The 19596-nt window shown below is 42.7% G+C and overlaps 1 protein-coding gene across 1 annotated transcript; it reads left to right on the forward strand.

The window, feature by feature from the left end:
• Positions 1 to 12867: 12867 nt before the first annotated feature.
• On the forward strand, positions 12868 to 18980 carry FPR1 (formyl peptide receptor 1). The gene is made up of 2 exons (XM_053606180.1): positions 12868 to 12936; positions 16859 to 18980. Exon 2 carries the CDS (start codon positions 16870 to 16872, stop codon positions 17917 to 17919), a length of 1050 nt encoding a protein of 349 aa, XP_053462155.1. The 5' UTR covers positions 12868 to 12936; positions 16859 to 16869; the 3' UTR covers positions 17920 to 18980.
• Positions 18981 to 19596: the final 616 nt, after the last annotated feature.

Consider the following 19596-nt stretch of genomic DNA (forward strand, 5'->3'; position numbering starts at 1 on the left):
GCTATGTAACCTCTTTCAGCCCCAGATTTCTCCAGGCTCCTGGCTCTTGTCCTTTTCACTGTCAGAATCCTGAACCTACTGCCTGTCTACTATTTAAGTTAAAATGATAAGGTTTGGCTTGAGTGTATGATAGTCGAAGAGAACTTTGAAAAGTTATTGGCAATACACAGATATTTAGAATAGGTTACATTCTGTGGATTCTAGAGAAAGAGAGCAAAGGAGCCCAAGCTCTACATTCAACCCTCTGCTTGGCATTATTCCTGCTTGATACGGAGCTCATCTCTGTTTGGGATGCAAAAAGTTGTACCCTATGTATAGCTTTAGTGTTTGTGGGACGAAGAGTATGAGAATTACAAGTCATGATAATATTTGTGGGATTCTTATCAGAGTCCACACATTGTGTTTGTTGCTATATGTGTAGAGGGGACTGAGTTTGGTCTACTTTATAAGCACTATAAGGTTCATTATTTCTGGATTTTGAAAGAAGAAATTGATGGTTCAGAGCAATTGTGAAATCTGCTCAGGGTCACTAAAATAGTAAATGGTACAAAAAGGTCTTCAATTCATCTCTTTGAAGTTCACTTTCCTCCTCTGAAGAATGAGGACGACTTTATGATTAAGTCTAATGTTCAGGTGAGGATTAAGTGAAAGAAGACATGGCCATCTTTTAGGTTAGATTGAGTGCGTCTATAACAAATGGAAACTCCTGGTGTTCACTAGGCATTGTGCTGTGTTGTGGGGCTGGATCCTGGGTGGTACAAGGTAGAAGCTCAAGGTCAGGACAAGAACAGTGCTCAAAACAATAGCAGGTACCACTTTTTAATATCATCCACACACCAACAGTTTCTTTAACATCCTTATTATTAATTCTCATAACAACTCATAGCATAGGCTCTGTGGAAAGCACATTAACGCATGGAGAGCAGGGAGCACACTGGGAGACATTGTAGACAGTGACAAATGTTAGTGAGTAGGCCCATTGCACAATAAGTAACTTAAGACTTAGATTCGTTACATTAACTGTTTAAAGCCACCAATTAGAAAGAAGTACAGCCAGAATTTGTGCTCAGCCAGACTGATTCCAACAGAATTGTGCTGTAAACCTCTCCCATGCTGTATTTTCTCAACCAGACTCTGAACTCTTCTACCAGCCCTCCACACATTCTACAAGGCACTTGGAAGATATTGGTGTGTTCAGTTATCTCTAAATCACTGGTCTTACAATCTTGATACAACAGTGGGAGGATGAATGTGCAATGGCAGGTGGGGACAGGCAAGGGGAAATTGCAAGATTATGGGCCCACCCTAGTGGGAAAGGGGGGTGAGAACCTGTGAACCACAGAAGGTGCAGGTGGAGATGAGAAGGGCTTGTTTGGTGAGTCTCTAATATGTGTCAATCATTATACATTTTGCCATCTTTAATTACAATATCCTCAATTGAGAGTGTCAGTATTATTCTGCTACAAGGGGAAATCACCACTCAGAGGAGGGAAGTGACTTGCTCAACATCCCAATTACTAAGCTATGCAAATGAATTTATGACCACAAATGTCCCACTCAACACTTCCTTGTTAGCTTCCTCTATCTCTCAAGCACATTTGATTCCCCATGCTTTAAAATAAGTATTTTAGTCCTGTTTTCTCTACATGATTTAATTTCTCTCCTAGTCCATATCCTTGACTGATATTTTAAAGAGGAAACGGTAACAGTCAGATGTGAAATTGTTAGCCTTTCCTTCCCTAACCCTCTAATTCATTGGCACCTGCTACTGTGAATAGAGTTCTTCTTCATTCCAGTGATTACTTTCCCCATGTTTGCCTTTTATTCCCCTCTCTCTGCCCTCCCCACAAACTTTCCTCTTGCATTATTTCTTTTCCAACACAAACTAAAAAAAAATCCTCAAGATTTTCTTTCAACTAGATCATTCCTACTGTCAGATAAACATTACCATAACCCCTCTTTAAAAAAAAAGAAAGAAAGAAACCACCCTCAGCCTATGTTCCTTTGCACCCTGCACCCTGTTTCTCAGAAGAGAATTCTTTCTGTGAAGAGATTAACACCCACACTGTAGGAGGGCTTGTCTCTAACTTCTCCTTTCACCTCCTCACCTCACATTTCTTCCTGAATCCACTGAGTATCGACTTCAGTCCTCAGCCTCCACCTGATGTGTCCGCCGTCAGGACGCTTGTGACCTGCCTGCTATGGGCCCTTTTCAGTCTTCACTCTAATATTCCAGTGACATGGGGCCCACTGGATCTCATTCTTCTTCAAACGCATTTTTCCTATGCCACACAATGATGAAAATGTACACTCAACATGCCTCAGCTGTGCTTACAGCTCAACTGGCTGCCTCCTTTCAGTCCAATTTACTTGCACCTTTGGCTCTAAATTTCCACGGCTTGTATTTGTCTCTGACCTGCATCCTCTGGATCTACTCTTTCCATAGGTGACATCACTCAGGCTCATGGCTTAAAATATCATACTGTCCTCTCATGGACACCATCAGCCTCTTCCCAGAGCTCTAGTTGAATACTACGTTACCCCCTACTTCTGGATATCTCCTGGTGGGAGTTCCATTGGCACCCCAAGCCTGACACTGCCCAACCAAACTATTCATTTCCCCATCCTCCCCAACCGTCCTCTCCCAATATTCTGTATCTATCTGGAGTTTAAACATTCTGGGTTTTTTTTGTTTATTTGTTTGTTTGTTTGTTTTGGAGACAGAGTCTCACTCTGTTGCCCTGGATAGTGTGCCTGGCATCATCACAGCTCACAACAACCACAAACTCTTGGACACAAGCTATCCTCTTGCCTCAGCCTTCCCAGTAGCTGGGACTAAAGGTGCCCGACAGGATGCCCAGCTAGTTTTTCTATTTTTAGTAGAGATGGGGTCTTGCTCATGCTCAGGCTGGTCTTGAACTTCCCAGCTCAAGCAACCCACCTTTCTTGGCCTCTCGGAGTGCTGGGATTATAGGCATGAGCCACCATGTCCTGTCATTAAACATTCTGTTGTTAAAGGTCCAAATCTAGAACTTATCTCTGATATCGCTTTCCCTTACCAGCCAATCCAACCCAAGTCCTATTGGTTCTGTCCACAGAACATGCTGAGTCCACAGCCACACTCACCTCCATCACCACTACTCTTCCCTGTTGCTCTTACCAGGTTCAGATATTTGCAGTAACCTTGCTTGTTTCTGGTCTGGCTGTTCCCTCCCCTAAAGTCCATTTTCCAGAGAGAGACCAATGATCTTTGAAAGGGGCAAATAATATCATTATATTATTCTCCTCAACACCTGCCAGTGGCTTAAAAACATGTAACTCAAGCTCCCTACACACCCCTGGGTCTGCCCTCATAGTCCCCCACACCTCTCATGTGTGACACACCACTCCACTGGCACTAAGTCCCTGGATTCGCTGAACGTGCCAGCTCACCGTCACCTCAGGGCTTTTGCTTTCTCTGTTCCTTCTAGCTACAATACTTTTCCTCTTGAGCTTTTCCACACAGGGCTCATTCTAAAGATTCATAGTTTAGCTGAAATATCATTACCTCAGAGAGCTCCTGCCTGACTCGCTTGCAAAAAACAGCTGCATCATTCTCAATAAATCTCCCCAGATACTTTCCCCGCTCACTTGTTCATTTATTTTCTATCCTAAATATCCTCCACTGTACTATATAAGCTCTTCAGGACAGCCATGTTCATTCAGTGCTGTATCTCCAGGGTAACACTGTCCAATAGTCACATAATATGAGCCATAAACTTTAGCCATATATGTGACTAATGATTTTTAAGTAGCCATGTTACAAATAAAAAAGTAAAACCATTGGGGAAAATTAATTCTTATGATATCTTTTTGGTAACACCACATCTCAGAAAGACTCTCCTTGGGACATGTAACCAAAATAAAAGTTATTAATGAGACAATTTAGCTTTTTTTCTTTTTCTTTCTTTCTTTTTTTTTCTTTAAAGAAATGAGCCAGAGTCTCACTTTGTCAACCTCAGTAGAGTGCTGTGGCGTCACAGCTCACAGCAGCAAACTCCAACTCGGGCTTAAGAGATTCTCTTGCCTCAGCCTCCAGAGTAGTTGAGACTATAGGTGCCCGCCACATGCCTGGCCATTTTTGTTGTTGTTGTTGCAGTTTGGCCAGGGCTGAATTCGAACCTGCCACCCTCAGTATATGGGGCCGGCACGCTACTCACTGAGCAACAGGTGCCCCCAATTTAGCTTTTTTCATACTAAGTCTTAGAATATACAAAGTATGTTTTACACTTAGAGGACATTTCATATCAAACTAGAAAGACAGCTAGAGCTCAAAAGCCATAGCCATACAGCAGTGGATTCTACACCGCAGAGCACTGCTTTAGAGTTTAGGTGTCCGTCATTTAGTAGGCATTCCAACAATAAATTAAATTGGCATACCCCAACTTACCACCAGAGAAGATTCTTTTCCTGTGACCATTTCTTGGCTTCCTGGGGATCAAGATAAGCTAGTGGAGACTTTGGTGAGGATCAGGGGAGGAACAATAAAACTGGAGCCAATTAAGTGGCAGAAACCCTTAAAGGCACCATGAATATCCTGTCAGCAGACTCTTCTTAGACACTTATGTGCCTGAGTATTTCTTCACCTCTTATCTTCTATGGGAAATAGTAATTCATCCCTCCAAAGAACGAAGGAAGCTGAGAGTTGAATCTTCTTCAGAGATTCAGGAAAATGAAAGAAACAATTACTGAGCTGAGAAAAATCAGGGGTAAGCAATAAAAACAAAGAGGCTGGTTAAGCAAAAATCATTCCTCTACTTAAACTCTACTTCTGACATCCAATGTGTGGGCTTTTTCCACCCCAAAAAATTTTCCAGTTCTCTGGGAACATTAGGTGGCTCAATTCAGTTATGACACTGAATTGACTATACTGATACTCAGTATGATAAACTGTTTTCATTTCAGACACCAATCACAAGTCTCAGGTCACCACTCATACTTCTGACAGTCTGTAAATCCGGAGTTCCCATGACTTCTTCCTTAGGTTCATTAATTCGCTAGAATGGTGCACAGAACTCAAGAAGACATTTTACTTACATTTCTTAGTTTGTTGTAAATGATGCGACTTAAAAACAGAGAAATGGAAGAGATATGTGGCCAGATTAGAAGGTTGCACAATTAAGTCTGTGAACTTGCCACTGTCCACTTATGTTGCCAGCACTGTAAACAACTCAGTAAGTTTTCTTAACTGTGGCATATCAGTGTCTTACAGCTGTGTTTGTATTGATGTGTGGTGGTGTCTGCTGAGTGGTGTTCATTATTGCCGTTGCATGTTTGTGTGTGCCATCGCGAGAATATTGGAGCTTGAATTAGAGCAAAGAACAATGAACATTTGTAAATTTCTTGTTACACTTGGCAAGAGTGGAAGTGAAATCAAGAACATGTTAGTCCAAGCTTATGGGGATAATGCCATGAAGAAAATGGTAGTTCCGAGGGGAGAGAAAGCCTCACTCATAAAGAGAAGTCAAGGTGGCCAGTAAGAGCGGAACTGATGAAAACATTGCAAAAATTCATTGAACTGTGAGTCAAAGTCATTGACTGACTGTGAGAAGCATAGCAGACCAACTAAACACCAACAGAGAAATAAGAAAATCTTAACTAAATATCTTGGCCAACAACTCATGGCACCTAACAATGCACCAGCTCACATGGCACAATCTGTGAAGGAGTTTTTAGCCAGTAAACAAATAACTGTATTGGAACATTCTCCCTACTCACCTTATCTGGCCCCCAGTTACTCTTGTCTTACCTGAAGATAAGAAATATTGAAAGGAAAACCTTTTGATGACATTCAGAACATCAAGGGTAATAAGACAACAGCTCTAATGGCCATTGCAGGAAAAACATTCTAAAACTGCTTTGAAGGATGGACTAGGCACTGGCACTGGTGCATAGCTTCCCAATGAGAGTACTCCAAAGGTGACCACAGTGATCTTCAGCAATGAGTTATGTAGCACTTTTTCTAGGATGTCTTCATGAACTTAATTATCAGACCTTATATGTGGCAGGGACAGGCTGAGTGGTGTATGGAGCTTCTGTTCGCTCCAGGCACCATGCTCCCAGCACCACTACATGTTCAACAACCTTCAAGTTCATCAAACCTTCTTGTTCAAGAGTTTTTATAGAGGTCAATTTCCAGTTCCCACCTCCTCTTCCTGGAGGTCAGTGGGGGTGCTGAAAGTTGCAACCCTATAATCACTTGGTCTTCCTGGTGACCAGTTCTACTTAAGGCCACCTAGGGGTCCCACATTAAGTCATCTCAGTAGCAGAAACTCAGGTGTGGTTGAAAGGGGCTCTTTATGAATAAGAAAAGAATTATATCACTCAGGAAATTCAAAGGGTTTTAGGAATTCTGTGCCAGGAACCTTGAACAAAACCTAATACACTTCTTATTATACCTCAAAAGTGCTAAAACAAATAGTAACCAGCAACACAGAGAAAAGTAAGGAAGGTAAAGGGGAGAGCACACTTCAACCAACAACCTCATCCAGATTACACCCTAACTTTCTGCTCCTAGGAAGACAATTTGTGGGCCACTAATCTGAGAAGATGGGCTCTTTCTGGGGTTTGGAACCACCATCAGAATGTTCCAGAAAGTTGTTCAAACCCAAGGGATATAACCATGAGAAGTCTAAGGGAAAGAGATAGAGACAACTGTTTTCTCTTTTTTCCCTGAATCACCATATCAACAGAATGTTTACAATGATATGTTTATATGATGAATAAATTTAGTATAAAAAAATTTGAAAGGAGGTGGATTTTGAGTTTGAACAAGAATTTCATATTATTCTTCTAGCCCACTATCCTATTGGCTTTATTCCAGGAGTTTCTTGAACATGAGCACAGGATGGCTGTGCTTCCAAGACATAACATCCAAATGGCCTTCCAAGCCATAAAAATGGAGATAGGCAGATGGTGACTCTAGTCATGTGCCTCTCTCATTTTACAAGGGAGAGAGGTCTTTTTTGTAGTCTTCACTCGACACTGGCAGAATGGAGTAAGCAACATGCTGATCTGAACATGTATCCTTAGCAAAAAAAAAAAAAAAAAGAAAGAAAGAAAAGAAAAGAAAGAGAAAGAAAGGAAGAGAGAGGGAGAGAAGAAAGGAAGAAGAGAGGGATGAAGGAAAGGGAGGAAAAAAGAAAATGAAAAATGAGCTAATTGATGTAGGTCAATCATGATTGATTTTCTGAGATGGCAACACATTGGCATCTGATTAACATGGAGTTTACTTCAAGGAATAGCGGAGTGGTCTCTTGCTACTTCCAGGACACATAGAATTCAATGAACCATGGGTTCTGCCCTAGAAACACTGACCACTTGGATGGAGAGATGAGGGAGCACTGCTTTGTCTCAGCTGTGTGGGGTACATATACTGACAAAGAGATGCCTGCTTTATATTGGGATTCCCCCAAAGAACAACTAACTCAGGCTGACAGGGCCTAGGGTCACTTCCTGGAGGAGGTAACATCTAGGCTGAGTCTTAAAGATTCAGGTAAAGACAGAAAAATAAAAATGCATTCTCAGCAGAATTGAGTGATAGGACCAGGAAAGATGCCAAGAAATAGCAGGTTACCTTTGGTTATTGGAGCACAGCTGGTGAGGCAGAAAGCAATAAGTAATGAGCCTGTAGAGCAGTGATTTTCTTTTCATTTCCTTCCTTCCTTCCTACCTTCCTTCCTTTCTTTTTTTCTTGTCTTTCTTTCTTCTTTCTTTTTGAGACAGAGACTACCTTGTCACCCTCTGTAGAGTGCTGTGGCATCATAGTGCACAGCAACCTCAAACTCTTGGGCTCAAATGATCCTCTTGCTTCAGCCTCCTGAGTAGCTGGTACTACAGGTGGCCACCATGATGCCTGACTATTTTTAGAGTTGGGTTTTCACTCTAGCTCAGGCTGGTCTCAAATTCCTAAGCTTAGAAAATCTGCCCACCAGGCCTCCCAGAGTGCTAGGATTACAGGGGTGAGACGCCGTGCCTGCCCCTAGAACAGTGAATTTCAACCAGTGTGCCCTGGCATAAGAAGAACTTAGGTGTGCTATGAAAATTTTGAAGATCATTAACTAAGTTATTTTCAAAAGAACTTCAAAGCACAGTAAGTGTTTTTTTTTTTCTTTTTTACTTTTCTTTTAGATCAATATAAGTATGCTGGAGAAGTGTAACTGTAGGTTCAAGTGTGTCAGGAGATAGAAAAGGTTGAAAAACACTGCTGTAGAGTGTGTCAGGGGCCAGCTCAAGAGGGTCTTAAATACTAAGAATAATTTGGATGTTCTCCTTAAGAATATAAAAAGCCATTTAAGCAGGAGAGAGACTTGTCAGGTGTATGTTTCAGAACAAAAAGCAAAATAATTGTTCTAGGGGACTCTAGAATGGGATGAATTTGAGAATGTTTCCAATTGGAAGCAGAGATCTTAGAGTGGAGATTGATGTAAGGGAGGAAAGTGAAGTAGGGCAGGAATAGTGCAACAGAAGGAGGTACAGTTTAGGGAGAGATTGTCCAGGCTTGGAGGCTGTGGAAGAATGAAGACTCTCTATGGAAGCCACATTCATAATCCACCAGTGCTACGTAACCAACCCCCAGAACATAGTGAGGTAAAACCACCATTTTATTGTGCTCATGGGACTGTAATGGCTGGGAATTGGGATGAGGCATAGAGGAGATGTTTTTCTCTACCACCAAAGATTCACCAGTTTGGGGATGATTAGAAGGCTCGGGACTGGGGTCACGTGGAGCTCATCCACTTGCATGTTGGGTGGAAAGATTCAAATGCTTACCTAGGCTGGGAATGCCGACCAGAGCATCTGTCCAGTTTGGCAGGCTCAGGGTAATCGGATTTCTAGTATGAGGGTTGGAACAAGTGTCCCAAGAGAACCAGAAGAAACTCTGTGGCCTTTTTTTGCCTTGCTGTGAGTTATATGGCATCATTTTTACCACTTTTCACTGGTCAAAATAGTCCCAAGCCTGCCCTCATTCAGGGGAGGAAGCACAGATCCTACTTCTCACTGGGAGAAGGGTCAAAGAATATTGTGGCCATTTTTGTTAATACCACTGCCCTAGGGTAACGGGTAAAAAAGCAGACTGAATTTGTTTGCTAGGACTGAATTGGGTGTCTTGAATAATAGAAACTTATATTGTGATTGTTTTAAAGTAGTGGTTCTCAATCTTCCTAATTGCCCTGTTATTACAAACTTAAAAAAGGGGTCGCAATCCACCCCTGTGTAGAGACTGAAAGTTTAAAATCAAGGTGTCAGCAGTGTGGGTTTCTTCTGAGTCTTCCTCTTGTGTCATCATGTGGTCTTCTCTCCGCAGAGGTCTATGTCCTAATCTCTTCCTGTGGATAAGGACCCACCCTCGTGAGCTCAGTTTAACTTAATTACTTCTTCAAAGATTCTATCACCAAATACAGTCACGTTCTGAGTGCTGGGAGTTAGGAGGTGAGGGTCAAAATTTAGTCAATAATAGAGAGTTAAGGGAGAAGGTGAAGGAAGCAAATGGAGGGGATAGATGAACTCAAGATAATTTATGAGGAAGTCAAGTGCATGTCCAAGGTGGAGACAGGAATTTAGAGATTGTTAGGTGTGGCTAAGCTTTCAGCATAAGTAGATTCACCAGAGAGAATGTAAAACAGAAGATGAAGATTCTGTTTTTCTGATTACTAAATTAAAAATAATATTTATCATAGTGGAATTTCTGCTAAAAGTTTTGTATCAGTTACGTTATTTGTTCTGCTAAAAAAATCCCTTTATAAATATGACTCTCAATTCATAGGGAAGTGATAGAGACTTAGTGCCATTAAATCAGGGGTCAAATTTGGCCCATCACCTTTTTGTGTATGGCCTGAGAGCAAAGAATGGCTTCCACATTTACTGCGGGCTGAAGAAACCCCAATTAAAACTATTTTGCAGCCAGGTGCTATGGCTCATACCTATAATCTCAGCACTCTGGGAGATGGTGGTAAAAGGATCCCTTGAGCTCACGAGTTGAAGACCAGCCTGAGCAAGAGCAAGTCTCTGTCTCTCTTAGAAATAGAAAAATGATGGCTCAGCACCTGTGCTCAGTGGTTAGGGTACCAGCCACATACACCAGGGCTGGCGGGCTCAAACTCAGCCCAGGCCAGCTAAACAACAATGACAACAACAACAAAAATAGCTGGGTGCTGTGGCATGCACCTGTAGTCCCAGCTACTTGGGAGGCTGAGGCAAGAGAATCGTTTAAGCCTAGGAGTTGGAGGTTGCTGTGAGCTGTCATGCCACAGCACTCTACTCTGGGTGCCATAGTGAGACTCTGCCTCAAAAAAAAAAAGAAAAAAGAAAAATGAACCTGGCATGGTGGCAGGCGCCTTAGCTTCAGCTACTTGGGAGGGTAAGGTAGGAGAATCGCTTGAACCCAGGCGTTTGAAGTTGCCATGAATGAGGCTAAAGTCACATCACTCCAGCCCAGGCAATGGTGCAGGACTGTCTCAACTGTCTCAAAAGAAAAAGAAAAAAAAAAAGTATTTGTGACTTGCAAAAATTATATGAAATCCATTCGTGCTTTTTTTTTTTTTTTTTTTTTTGCAGATTTTGGCCGGGGCTAGGTTTGAACCCGCCATCTCCATCCTTCCTTCCTTCCTTTTTTAAAAATAGAGTTCACTATGATTCTCAGGCTAGAGTGCAGCGGTGTTATCCCAACTCACTGCAGTCTCAAACTCCTGAGGTGCAGTGATTCTCCTGCCTCAGCCTTCCAAGTAGCTGGTAGTACAGGCACACACCACCACACCTGGCTAAATATATATTTTTTTAATAATTATCTCATTTCATTCTTTTTGTGTGTGTTTTGTTGTGTTTAGCAGGCCTGGGCCAAGTTCGAACCCACCAGCGCATGTGGCTAGTGCCCCAACCACTGAGCTAAATTTTAAAATAATTTTTGTAGAGAGCTATCTCCCAGTTCAGCGGCTAGGGCACCAGCCACATATACCGGAGCTGGCGGGTTCGAATCCAACCTGGGCCTGCCAAACAACAATGACAACTGCAACCAAAAAATGGCTGGGCGTTGTGGCGGGCACCTGTATTCCCAGCTACTTGGGAGGCTGAGGCAAGAGAACGCTTAAGCCCAAGCATTTGAGGTTGCTGCGAGCTGTGATGCCACAGCACTCTACCTAGGACAACATAATGAGACTCTGTCTCAAAATAAAAAAAACTTGATAGAGCATCTCCCTCTCTTTTAGGATGATCTTGAGCCCTTGACCTTAAGCACTCCTCCCACCGTAGGCTCCCTAAGTGCTAGGATTACAGGTGTGAATGATGTTCTTAATGATGTTATCTAAACAGAACCTAACCTGGTACTATCCACCTCCAAAAATTCTTGCATAGTAAACCATAAATATTGTTTTTGACTTAAGCCATTGTTAGATGTAATTGTAAATTACTTAAAATCGAAAGCTACCTTAATGAAACATGACCTTGTTTCATTGTAACATTTTTAGCATGACTGTCCTTAAATCTGTCTCTGTATCTCCCTTCCCATGTCTCCAAATGACTCTGCTGCTCTTGGATGATTTGTTTATTTATTTATTTCAGATTAATATGAGGGTACAAATGATTAGGTTACAATGTTTGCGTTTGTTAGGTAAAGTCCTTCTTGTAGTTGTGTCCTGAACCCAGGAGGTGTGCCATATACCCTTAACATTGTGCCCATTAGGTGGGAACACACTCCTTCCCCTCTTGCCCTCCCTTCACCACCTCCCCCCAGTTTTAATTAAATTGAGTTTTTCTCTTGGGTGGGTGTGTATTTAGTTTGTCTATTGGCTTCATACTAGTATTGAGCACATTGGATACTTGCTTTTCCATTCTTGTGGTACTTTACTAAGAAGAATGTGTTTCAGTTCCATCCAGGTTAATACCAAAGAAGTAAAAGTCTCCATCTCTTTATGGCTGAGTAGTAATCCATGGTATACATCGCCACAGTATATTCATCCATTCCTGGGTTGGTGTGGACTTAGGTTCTCTTCACAGCTTGGCGATTGTAAATTGAGCTACAATAAACAATCCAGTGCAAATGTCCTACTCTTGGATGATTTTTTTTTTTTTTGTAGTTTTTTGGTTTTTTTTTTTTTTTCTGGCCGGGGCCTGGTTTGAACCCACCACCTCTGGCATATGGGGCTAGCACCCTACTCCTTGAGCCACAGGCGCCGCCCCTCTTGGATGATTTTGAATATTCCAGAAATATAGGCATTTCTTTGAGCTTCCACAGTAGTTAGGGATTTGGGGATTAACCTTGGCAGCATGTGGAATATTCTGTCCTGGGAACCTTCTCCCTTGTCTGCTTCCCCCACATCTCCTTGTGTTTCTGGTTTCTGTTTGTCTCTTCTTCATCTCTGCCTATTACTGCTTTCCTCTGATTCCTCTCACCATAGTACTTGCTCCTCACTCTATCTTGATGCTTCAAGAAAAAAAAAATGGCCCTGGCCACCTGGATTCCTTGATCCTTGATGTTGAGAGGGTCAATCTTCTGCATCCCACAGTGGACAGAGTTCAAAGGAAACAGGTTTTTCAGTGTCTAAAAGAGCCCTGCCCAGTCCCCACCACTATTAAAACAGGTAGTACAGGGCGGCACCTGTGATTCAAAGTGGCGGGGCACCAGCCTCATATGCCGGTTTGGCGGGTTCAGACCCAGCCCCCGCCAAAAACTGAAAAAAAAAAAAAAAAACAGGTAGTACATTGGTGTACTCTGAGGGACAGCAAGATTCGCAAAGGACTCTGGTTTTCTGTTTCTTGTTACTCAATTGATTTCAGTTCCCTCATCCCGCCCCTGCCCCTTGTGGTGTCTTCCTTGAGACATTTAGAGCCTGAGCCACTGTCTCTAGGAGACCAGGACCTACAACTGCTCAGAGCAAGAACCACAGCTGGTGAGAAATCCAGGTGAGGAGAAACATACCCCTGGGGCAGGGAGTGGGGGCTTGATGCAGTCACACTTAGTAGACTGGTGGGTACCATGGAGTCTTTGGAGTGAGTGAGCTGAAGAAGGATGTAGAGTTAAGGAATTATATCTTTCTTTCTTTTTTTTTTTTCTTGAGACAGAGACTCACTACGTCGCCTTCAGTAGAGTGCTCTGGCGTCACAGCTCACAGCAACCTCAAACACTTGGGCTTAAATGATTCTCTTGCCTCAGCCTCCCAAGTAGCTGGGACTACAGGCACCCACCACAATGCCTGGCTATTTTTTGTTGTAGTTGTCATTGTTGTTTAGCTGGCCTGGGCTGGGTTCGAACCCACCAGCCTTGGTGTATGTGGCTAGCACAGTAACCACTGTGCTACGGGCACTGAGTCAAAAAATTATTTCTTTTTAAACAACAAGTTCTAGAGTACATTGGGGTGGGGATGGAAATGATAGCTATAGAAAGTATACTGATGTGGCAGGAGAAAGAGGAGAAGGATCATGGAAGCTCTTAAGTCAATGAGGGACTAAGTCTTAGAGGCCCAGTACAGGGTAGGTTTGGGGCAGAAATACTGGCCATTGTTGTGAAAGTCCAGAACACTTGTGCAAGAGCAGGCAGCCGGGTGGACTTGGTGCATTATGAGGCAAGGGCATCAGGTTGGGGGCACAAATGGGATGGGAGAAGAGGTTCAGAGCTTTGAGAAGAAAACAGAAGATCCCAAATGATTCTTATGGATCATGGGAAAATGAATGGAATAAATAAGCACTTGCCTTCCAGAGCAGTGGTGAGTGTGGCCCTGAATGGTACATTGGGACCCACCAGCAGAATTCAGTTCTGCCCCTTCCCAAATTTGAAACATAGGCCAGTCTCTTCCCACCCAAGCCAATGTTTCCTCTCTTATCACACAGTGATGGTGATTTTTTTGTCAATGCTGAGATCACTGAGATCAGAGGCAAGAAAGGTGGGGATGTGGCATTGAGATTGTCATCTGTGAGCAGGTCAGACAATGACAGCCACCATGGTTCTGTTTCATGTTCATTGCAAATCAGAGGTTTTCTGTTCAGAACCATGGTGAAACCATAATTGCACAGCTTTTCCTTTCTTGTAATGTTCCCTCCTGTCATTGCAGAATCTTTCTCACTCATTGCAAAACTTTTTCAAATGGTTCCCCTAGAGATTCTCAAGGACCATCTTCAGGGCTTCTGGGTGGTTGAGTGGAGGTGGGGTGGAGACATATCCAAGTTGTTTCTGAGGCTGGAGAGTATTAGTGCTCACTAGAAATGTGAGCCACACATGTAATTTTAAGTTGTCAACTGGATACTTTAAAAAAGGTAAGAAGAAACATGTGAAATTAACTTTAATAAAATATTTTACTTAACCTCATAGAGCCAAATTATAGATTCAATGTGTAGTCAATATAAATGTTATTGTATTTATTTACCTATTTAGAGATGGAGTCTACTCTCTCACCCAGGCTAGATTGCCTTCATGTCATAGCTTACAGAAACCTCAAACTTTACAGGCGAAACTTACTAAATGCAGAATACAAATGTCTATATACAATAACTAAGAAAATGCTATGAAGGCTACGTTGAACAGTTTGATGAGAATATTTCAGATTATATATGAAACCAGCACATTGTACCCCTTGATGGCACTAAAGTACCCAGCTATGATTTAACAACAACAACAATAACAACAACAAAAAAGAAACCTCAAACTTTTGGGCTCAAGGGATCGTCTTGCCTCTTTCTCCTCAGTAGCTGGGACTACAGGCACCTGCCATGATGTCTGGCTACTTTTTTGTGTTTTTTAGTAGAGATGGGGTCTTCCTCTTGCTCACAATGGTCTTGAACTCCTGAGCTCAAGCAATCTACCCACCTTGGCCTCCCAGAGTGCTAGGATTACAGTTGTGAGCCACCGCACCTGGCCTAAATTATTCTTTTATTAGTATACATTTATGGGGTAAAATCATAATTTCAGGTCATGGATGGAGTACATTGTGGTAAAGTCAGGGCCTTTAGGGTATCCATCATTCAAATAACATATAAAATCTGACAATTAAGTTTGTGAACTCATTATAGAAAAAGTGCTACATACGTCACTGCTGAATATCACTATGGTCACCTTTGAAATACTCCCCTTGGGAAGCTATACACTGATGTCAGTGCCTAGTCCACTGTTCAAAGAAATTTTGGAACTCTTTTTTTCTGGAATGACCATCACAGCTGTCATCATACATGGTCTTACAATTAAGTTCTCAAATTTGCCATCTTCTGCTCATGTTGGCAGCACTGTACAAACAATTCAGTAAGATTTCGTACATAACCTTTGTATATCAGTGTCTCACAGCTGCATTTGTGTTGAAATGTGGCAGTGTCTTGCTGAGTGGCATTCATTATTGTTGTTGCTTGTTTTTGTGTGCCATACAACAACAGCTTCTTCATCTCCAAGAGTACTGAGCCCATCCAATGGATAGAGAAGGGCCTCCTATCTGTTTGGCCAACGTCATCACAGAGACAAGACTAGAAATGGGGTCTCCTGTTCCTCTAGTGCAGAATCTACAAGATATAAAACTTGGTTATCCTTGGGCTGTTTATCATTCATTGCTTGGAAAACTAACTAAACAGGATGTCTTGCCCTTCCCAGTGGCAGAGGAAAGGGGAGGATTCCATGACCCCTAAGGGGGAGAGCAGAGTCTAGAATGGTGAAGTTGCATAGTCCTCATTCTGAGAGTCACAGGTGGGAAAAAGTCTTAGCTTGAATGTGTCCAACACTGGATGACTGAAGCCATTTCCCCTAGTGTTCTGATATCCACATGCCATTATTTTTCCTTTTTAAAATTTGTGTAAAAATATACATAACAAAAAAATGTACCATTTAATGTGTACAATTCAGGGGCACTAGGCACATTTATAATCCTTTACCTCCATAACCACTATCTAGTTCCAGAACATCCTCATCACCTCAAACAGAAACTCCACACCCATTAAACAATAATCACCCATTCCCCAGTTTCCCTAGCCCCTGACAACTCCTAATCTGCATCCTGTCTCTGAAAATTTGGTTATTTTTGATATTTCATGTAAGTAGAATCATATAATATGTGGCCTTTCATACCTGGCTTCTTTCATTTAACATAATGCTTTCAACATTTATCCATATGGCACAGAGCATGCATTGGTGCGATGCTTCATTTTTATGGCTGAATAATAGCCCGTTGTATGCATAGACACTGCATTGTGTTTATTCGTTTGTCTTTTGATTGGCATTTGTATTGCTTCCACCTTCTGACTATCGTGAAGAGTACCACAGTGAACGTTCTTTTTTTTTTTCTTGAGACAGAGTCTCACTATGTCACCCTGGTGTCACAGCTCACAGCAACTTCAAACTCTTGGATTTAAGCAATGTGCTTGCCTCAGCCTTCCAAGTATCTGGGACTACAGGGGCCTGCACAATACCAGCTATTTTTTTTGGTTGTAGTTGTCATTATTGTTTGGCAGGCCAGGCTGGGTTTGAACCCGCAAGCTCCAGTGTATATGACTGGTGCCCTACCTGCTTGAGCTACAGGCACCCAGCCACAGTGAACATTCTTTTATAGAGATGTGTTTTCTTTATACATCTTTTGTCCAATATTTTCCTCTTGAAGGGCAAAGACCCTTTCTATCTTCTTTAGCAGAGTGATCTACACAGTAGGCTTGCACATAATCAGTTGTGGGAACATGTGATAAGATCAGATCTTTCCACTCTCACACCGGTTGCCAATTTATAGACATGGGCAAGTATAAGAAAGAATGGTGAGGATGTTCTGGCATGTGTGGGGAAGACAAAGGAACAACAGGTGGGAAAACTGGTGGGTGCATGGAGATTCATAACTAAATGAATGCCAATGTTCAACTATTTCAGGAGTGCACCCAATGGAGGTGAATTCCTCTCTCTCCTCGAATGTGTCTGGAGGGATGCATGCTGTGCCCGCTGGCTATCTTGTCCTGGACATCTTCTCTTATTTGGTATTTGCACTTACCTTTGTCCTCGGCATCCTGGGCAATGGGCTCGTGATCTGGGTGGCTGGGTTCCGGATGACGCACACGGTCACCACCCTCTCTTACCTGAACCTGGCCTTAGCTGACTTCTCTTTCACCGCCACTTTGCCTTTCCGCGTGGTCTCAAAGGCCATGGGAGGACATTGGCCTTTTGGTTGGTTCCTATGCAAGTTCATTCATACCATAGTGGACATCAACCTGTTTGGAAGTGTCTTCCTGATTTCTCTCATTGCTCTGGACCGCTGCACCTGTGTCTTGTGTCCAGTTTGGGCCCAGAACCACCGCACTCTAAGTCTGGCTAAGAGGGTCATCATAGTGCCCTGGATTTTTGCTCTGCTCCTCACCTTGCCAATTATTATTCGTCTGACTACCATGGCTGATGAAAGGGGCACAGGGAAAATAGTCTGCGGTTTTGATTTTTCACCCTGGACCAAGGACCCTGTAGAGAGGAGGAAGGTGGCCTTCACTATGCTGATGGTGAGAGGGATCATACGCTTCATCATTGGCTTCAGCATACCGATGTCCATCGTGGCTGTCTGCTACGGGCTCATCGCCACCAAGATGTACAGACAAGGCTTGATTAAGTCCAGTCGTCCTTTACGGGTCCTGTCTTTTGTTGTAGCTGCCTTTTTTCTCTGCTGGTTTCCCTATCAGGTAGTGGCCCTCATAGTCACGGTCAGACTCCGGGAATGGTTGCTTGGTATGGGCCAAGATCTTAGAATAGCAGTGAACGTGACAAGTGCCCTGGCCTTCTTCAACAGCTGCCTCAACCCAATGCTGTACGTCTTCATGGGCCGGGACTTCCGAGAGAGACTAATCCAGTCCCTGCCCACCAGTCTGGAGAGGGCCCTGAGTGAGGACTCACCTCTGAGCACGAACACAGCCGCTGATTCTGCTTCACCTCCTGCAGAGGCTGAGTTATAGGCAGTGTGCGGAGGGGGCTAGGAGACATGTTGGAGATCCCAGTCCCAGCTTCCTCTCAACTTGAGTTATACTTAGACACAGGCACTCCTTGCTTATCTTTAGGTTACCCACTTACCAGGAAAAAAAAAAAATCGTGTTCCCAGATTTGGAGAGAAGAAATAGACCTGAACTTACTTTCGATTTTCTTTCTTTTTCTTTTCTTTTCTTTTTTTTTTTTTTAGTTTTTGGACCTCAGTCTGTGGTAGTCAGTGATAGGAAGATCACGTGCCTTCATTTGCCTGACATGGTCCTGAATGATATCTTTTACTGGGGCATAATTACTCATAGTGTCCACTCTCATTCTGAAAAATACCCCAGTGTGGTGAAAGGAAAATGAAGGAGGAGGAAGTATGAAAGAGTATGGCTTAAATTAGACAAGATAGAAAGGGAGGTACTTTGTATAAAGTTCTTAGCCTTTATTGATCAATAGCTAAGTAAAAATAGGAAAGTTATCTAGATGTCAGGTGAAGACTTGCCTGATCCCTTGCATCCTATATTTTGTGAAAGATTGTTCTCCCCCCAAAACACAAGGTCTGTGTTTTTACTTGTACCTCTCAGTCTTGCTTCAAGTAAATTAGTCCAGTTTAACACTTTATTTGGGCTTGCCACAGTCCTTGTCCTAAATGGAATTAACTCAGAGTGGAATGCAGACGTTTACCCCAATTTTTGTAAAAGCTACTTTCATGAAATGTATAAAAACTTTCATAAGAAGTGCAAGGTCTTTCAATGCAGAACACATTTTACAGAAGTTTGGTGATGTGGTAGGTGACAGACAAATATGAAAGCTTCCCGTTGAACTTTAGACACCCTTGTTCTTAAAAGTCTGTCTTCCTTCCTATCTCCTCACCTCCGAATTTCTACTTTTTCTTTTTTAGGTACCATACAGAGAAATTTAACCATCATGCGCTAGACCACTTAACTTCTTATCCCCCAGGTCTCTTGTCCCAACCCAAGTCATTTATCAGTGATAAGCATCCTCCTTAAGAAGATTGCTGGTGTCAGCTCTTAAAGGAATCAACCACTACACTCATCATCATTTTATTGAAAGTAAGGCAGACAAGTGAAAAGAGAGAGAATTAGCAGAAAAAAGAGGATGGAGGAGTGTTTAGTCAACATATAGCACAACGTGCACTTGGTAAAGGGCTAGGTGTTTGACAATGGCTGATTTCATTCCAGTTCAAGGGCAGTTCTTGAGATTTGACTACATGGTGTGGCCCTCAGGAATCAACCTCCTCTCTGGAATCCTACTGTGGATTTTTCTGTATGACCCCCAATCAGCTCCCCAAGCCTTACATGACAGTGCCCAGTGCATTTATTTGATCCATGGATTGACCCCTGAGCTTTCTGGAGGACATTGTATAATTCTTGCCTTTTCCCTGCATAAAAAAAGACTTCAATAAATGATAGTTTACCTAAACCTTTTGCTTCTGTACTTCTTTTATAGGGCGGTGCCTGTGGCTCAGTGGGTAGGGCGGCGGCCCCATACACCAAGGGTGGTGGGTTTGAACCCCCCACCCCCACCCCCGGCCAGCTAAAAGAGCAGTGGTAACTCGACAAAAAATAGCCTGGCATTGTGGCTACTTGCAGTGACATAGAGAATCGCTCAAGCCCAAGAGTTGGAGGTTGCTGTGAGCTGTG

This window comes from Nycticebus coucang, chromosome 10, assembly GCF_027406575.1.
Source record: "Nycticebus coucang isolate mNycCou1 chromosome 10, mNycCou1.pri, whole genome shotgun sequence".
Taxonomy (NCBI): domain Eukaryota; kingdom Metazoa; phylum Chordata; class Mammalia; order Primates; family Lorisidae; genus Nycticebus; species Nycticebus coucang.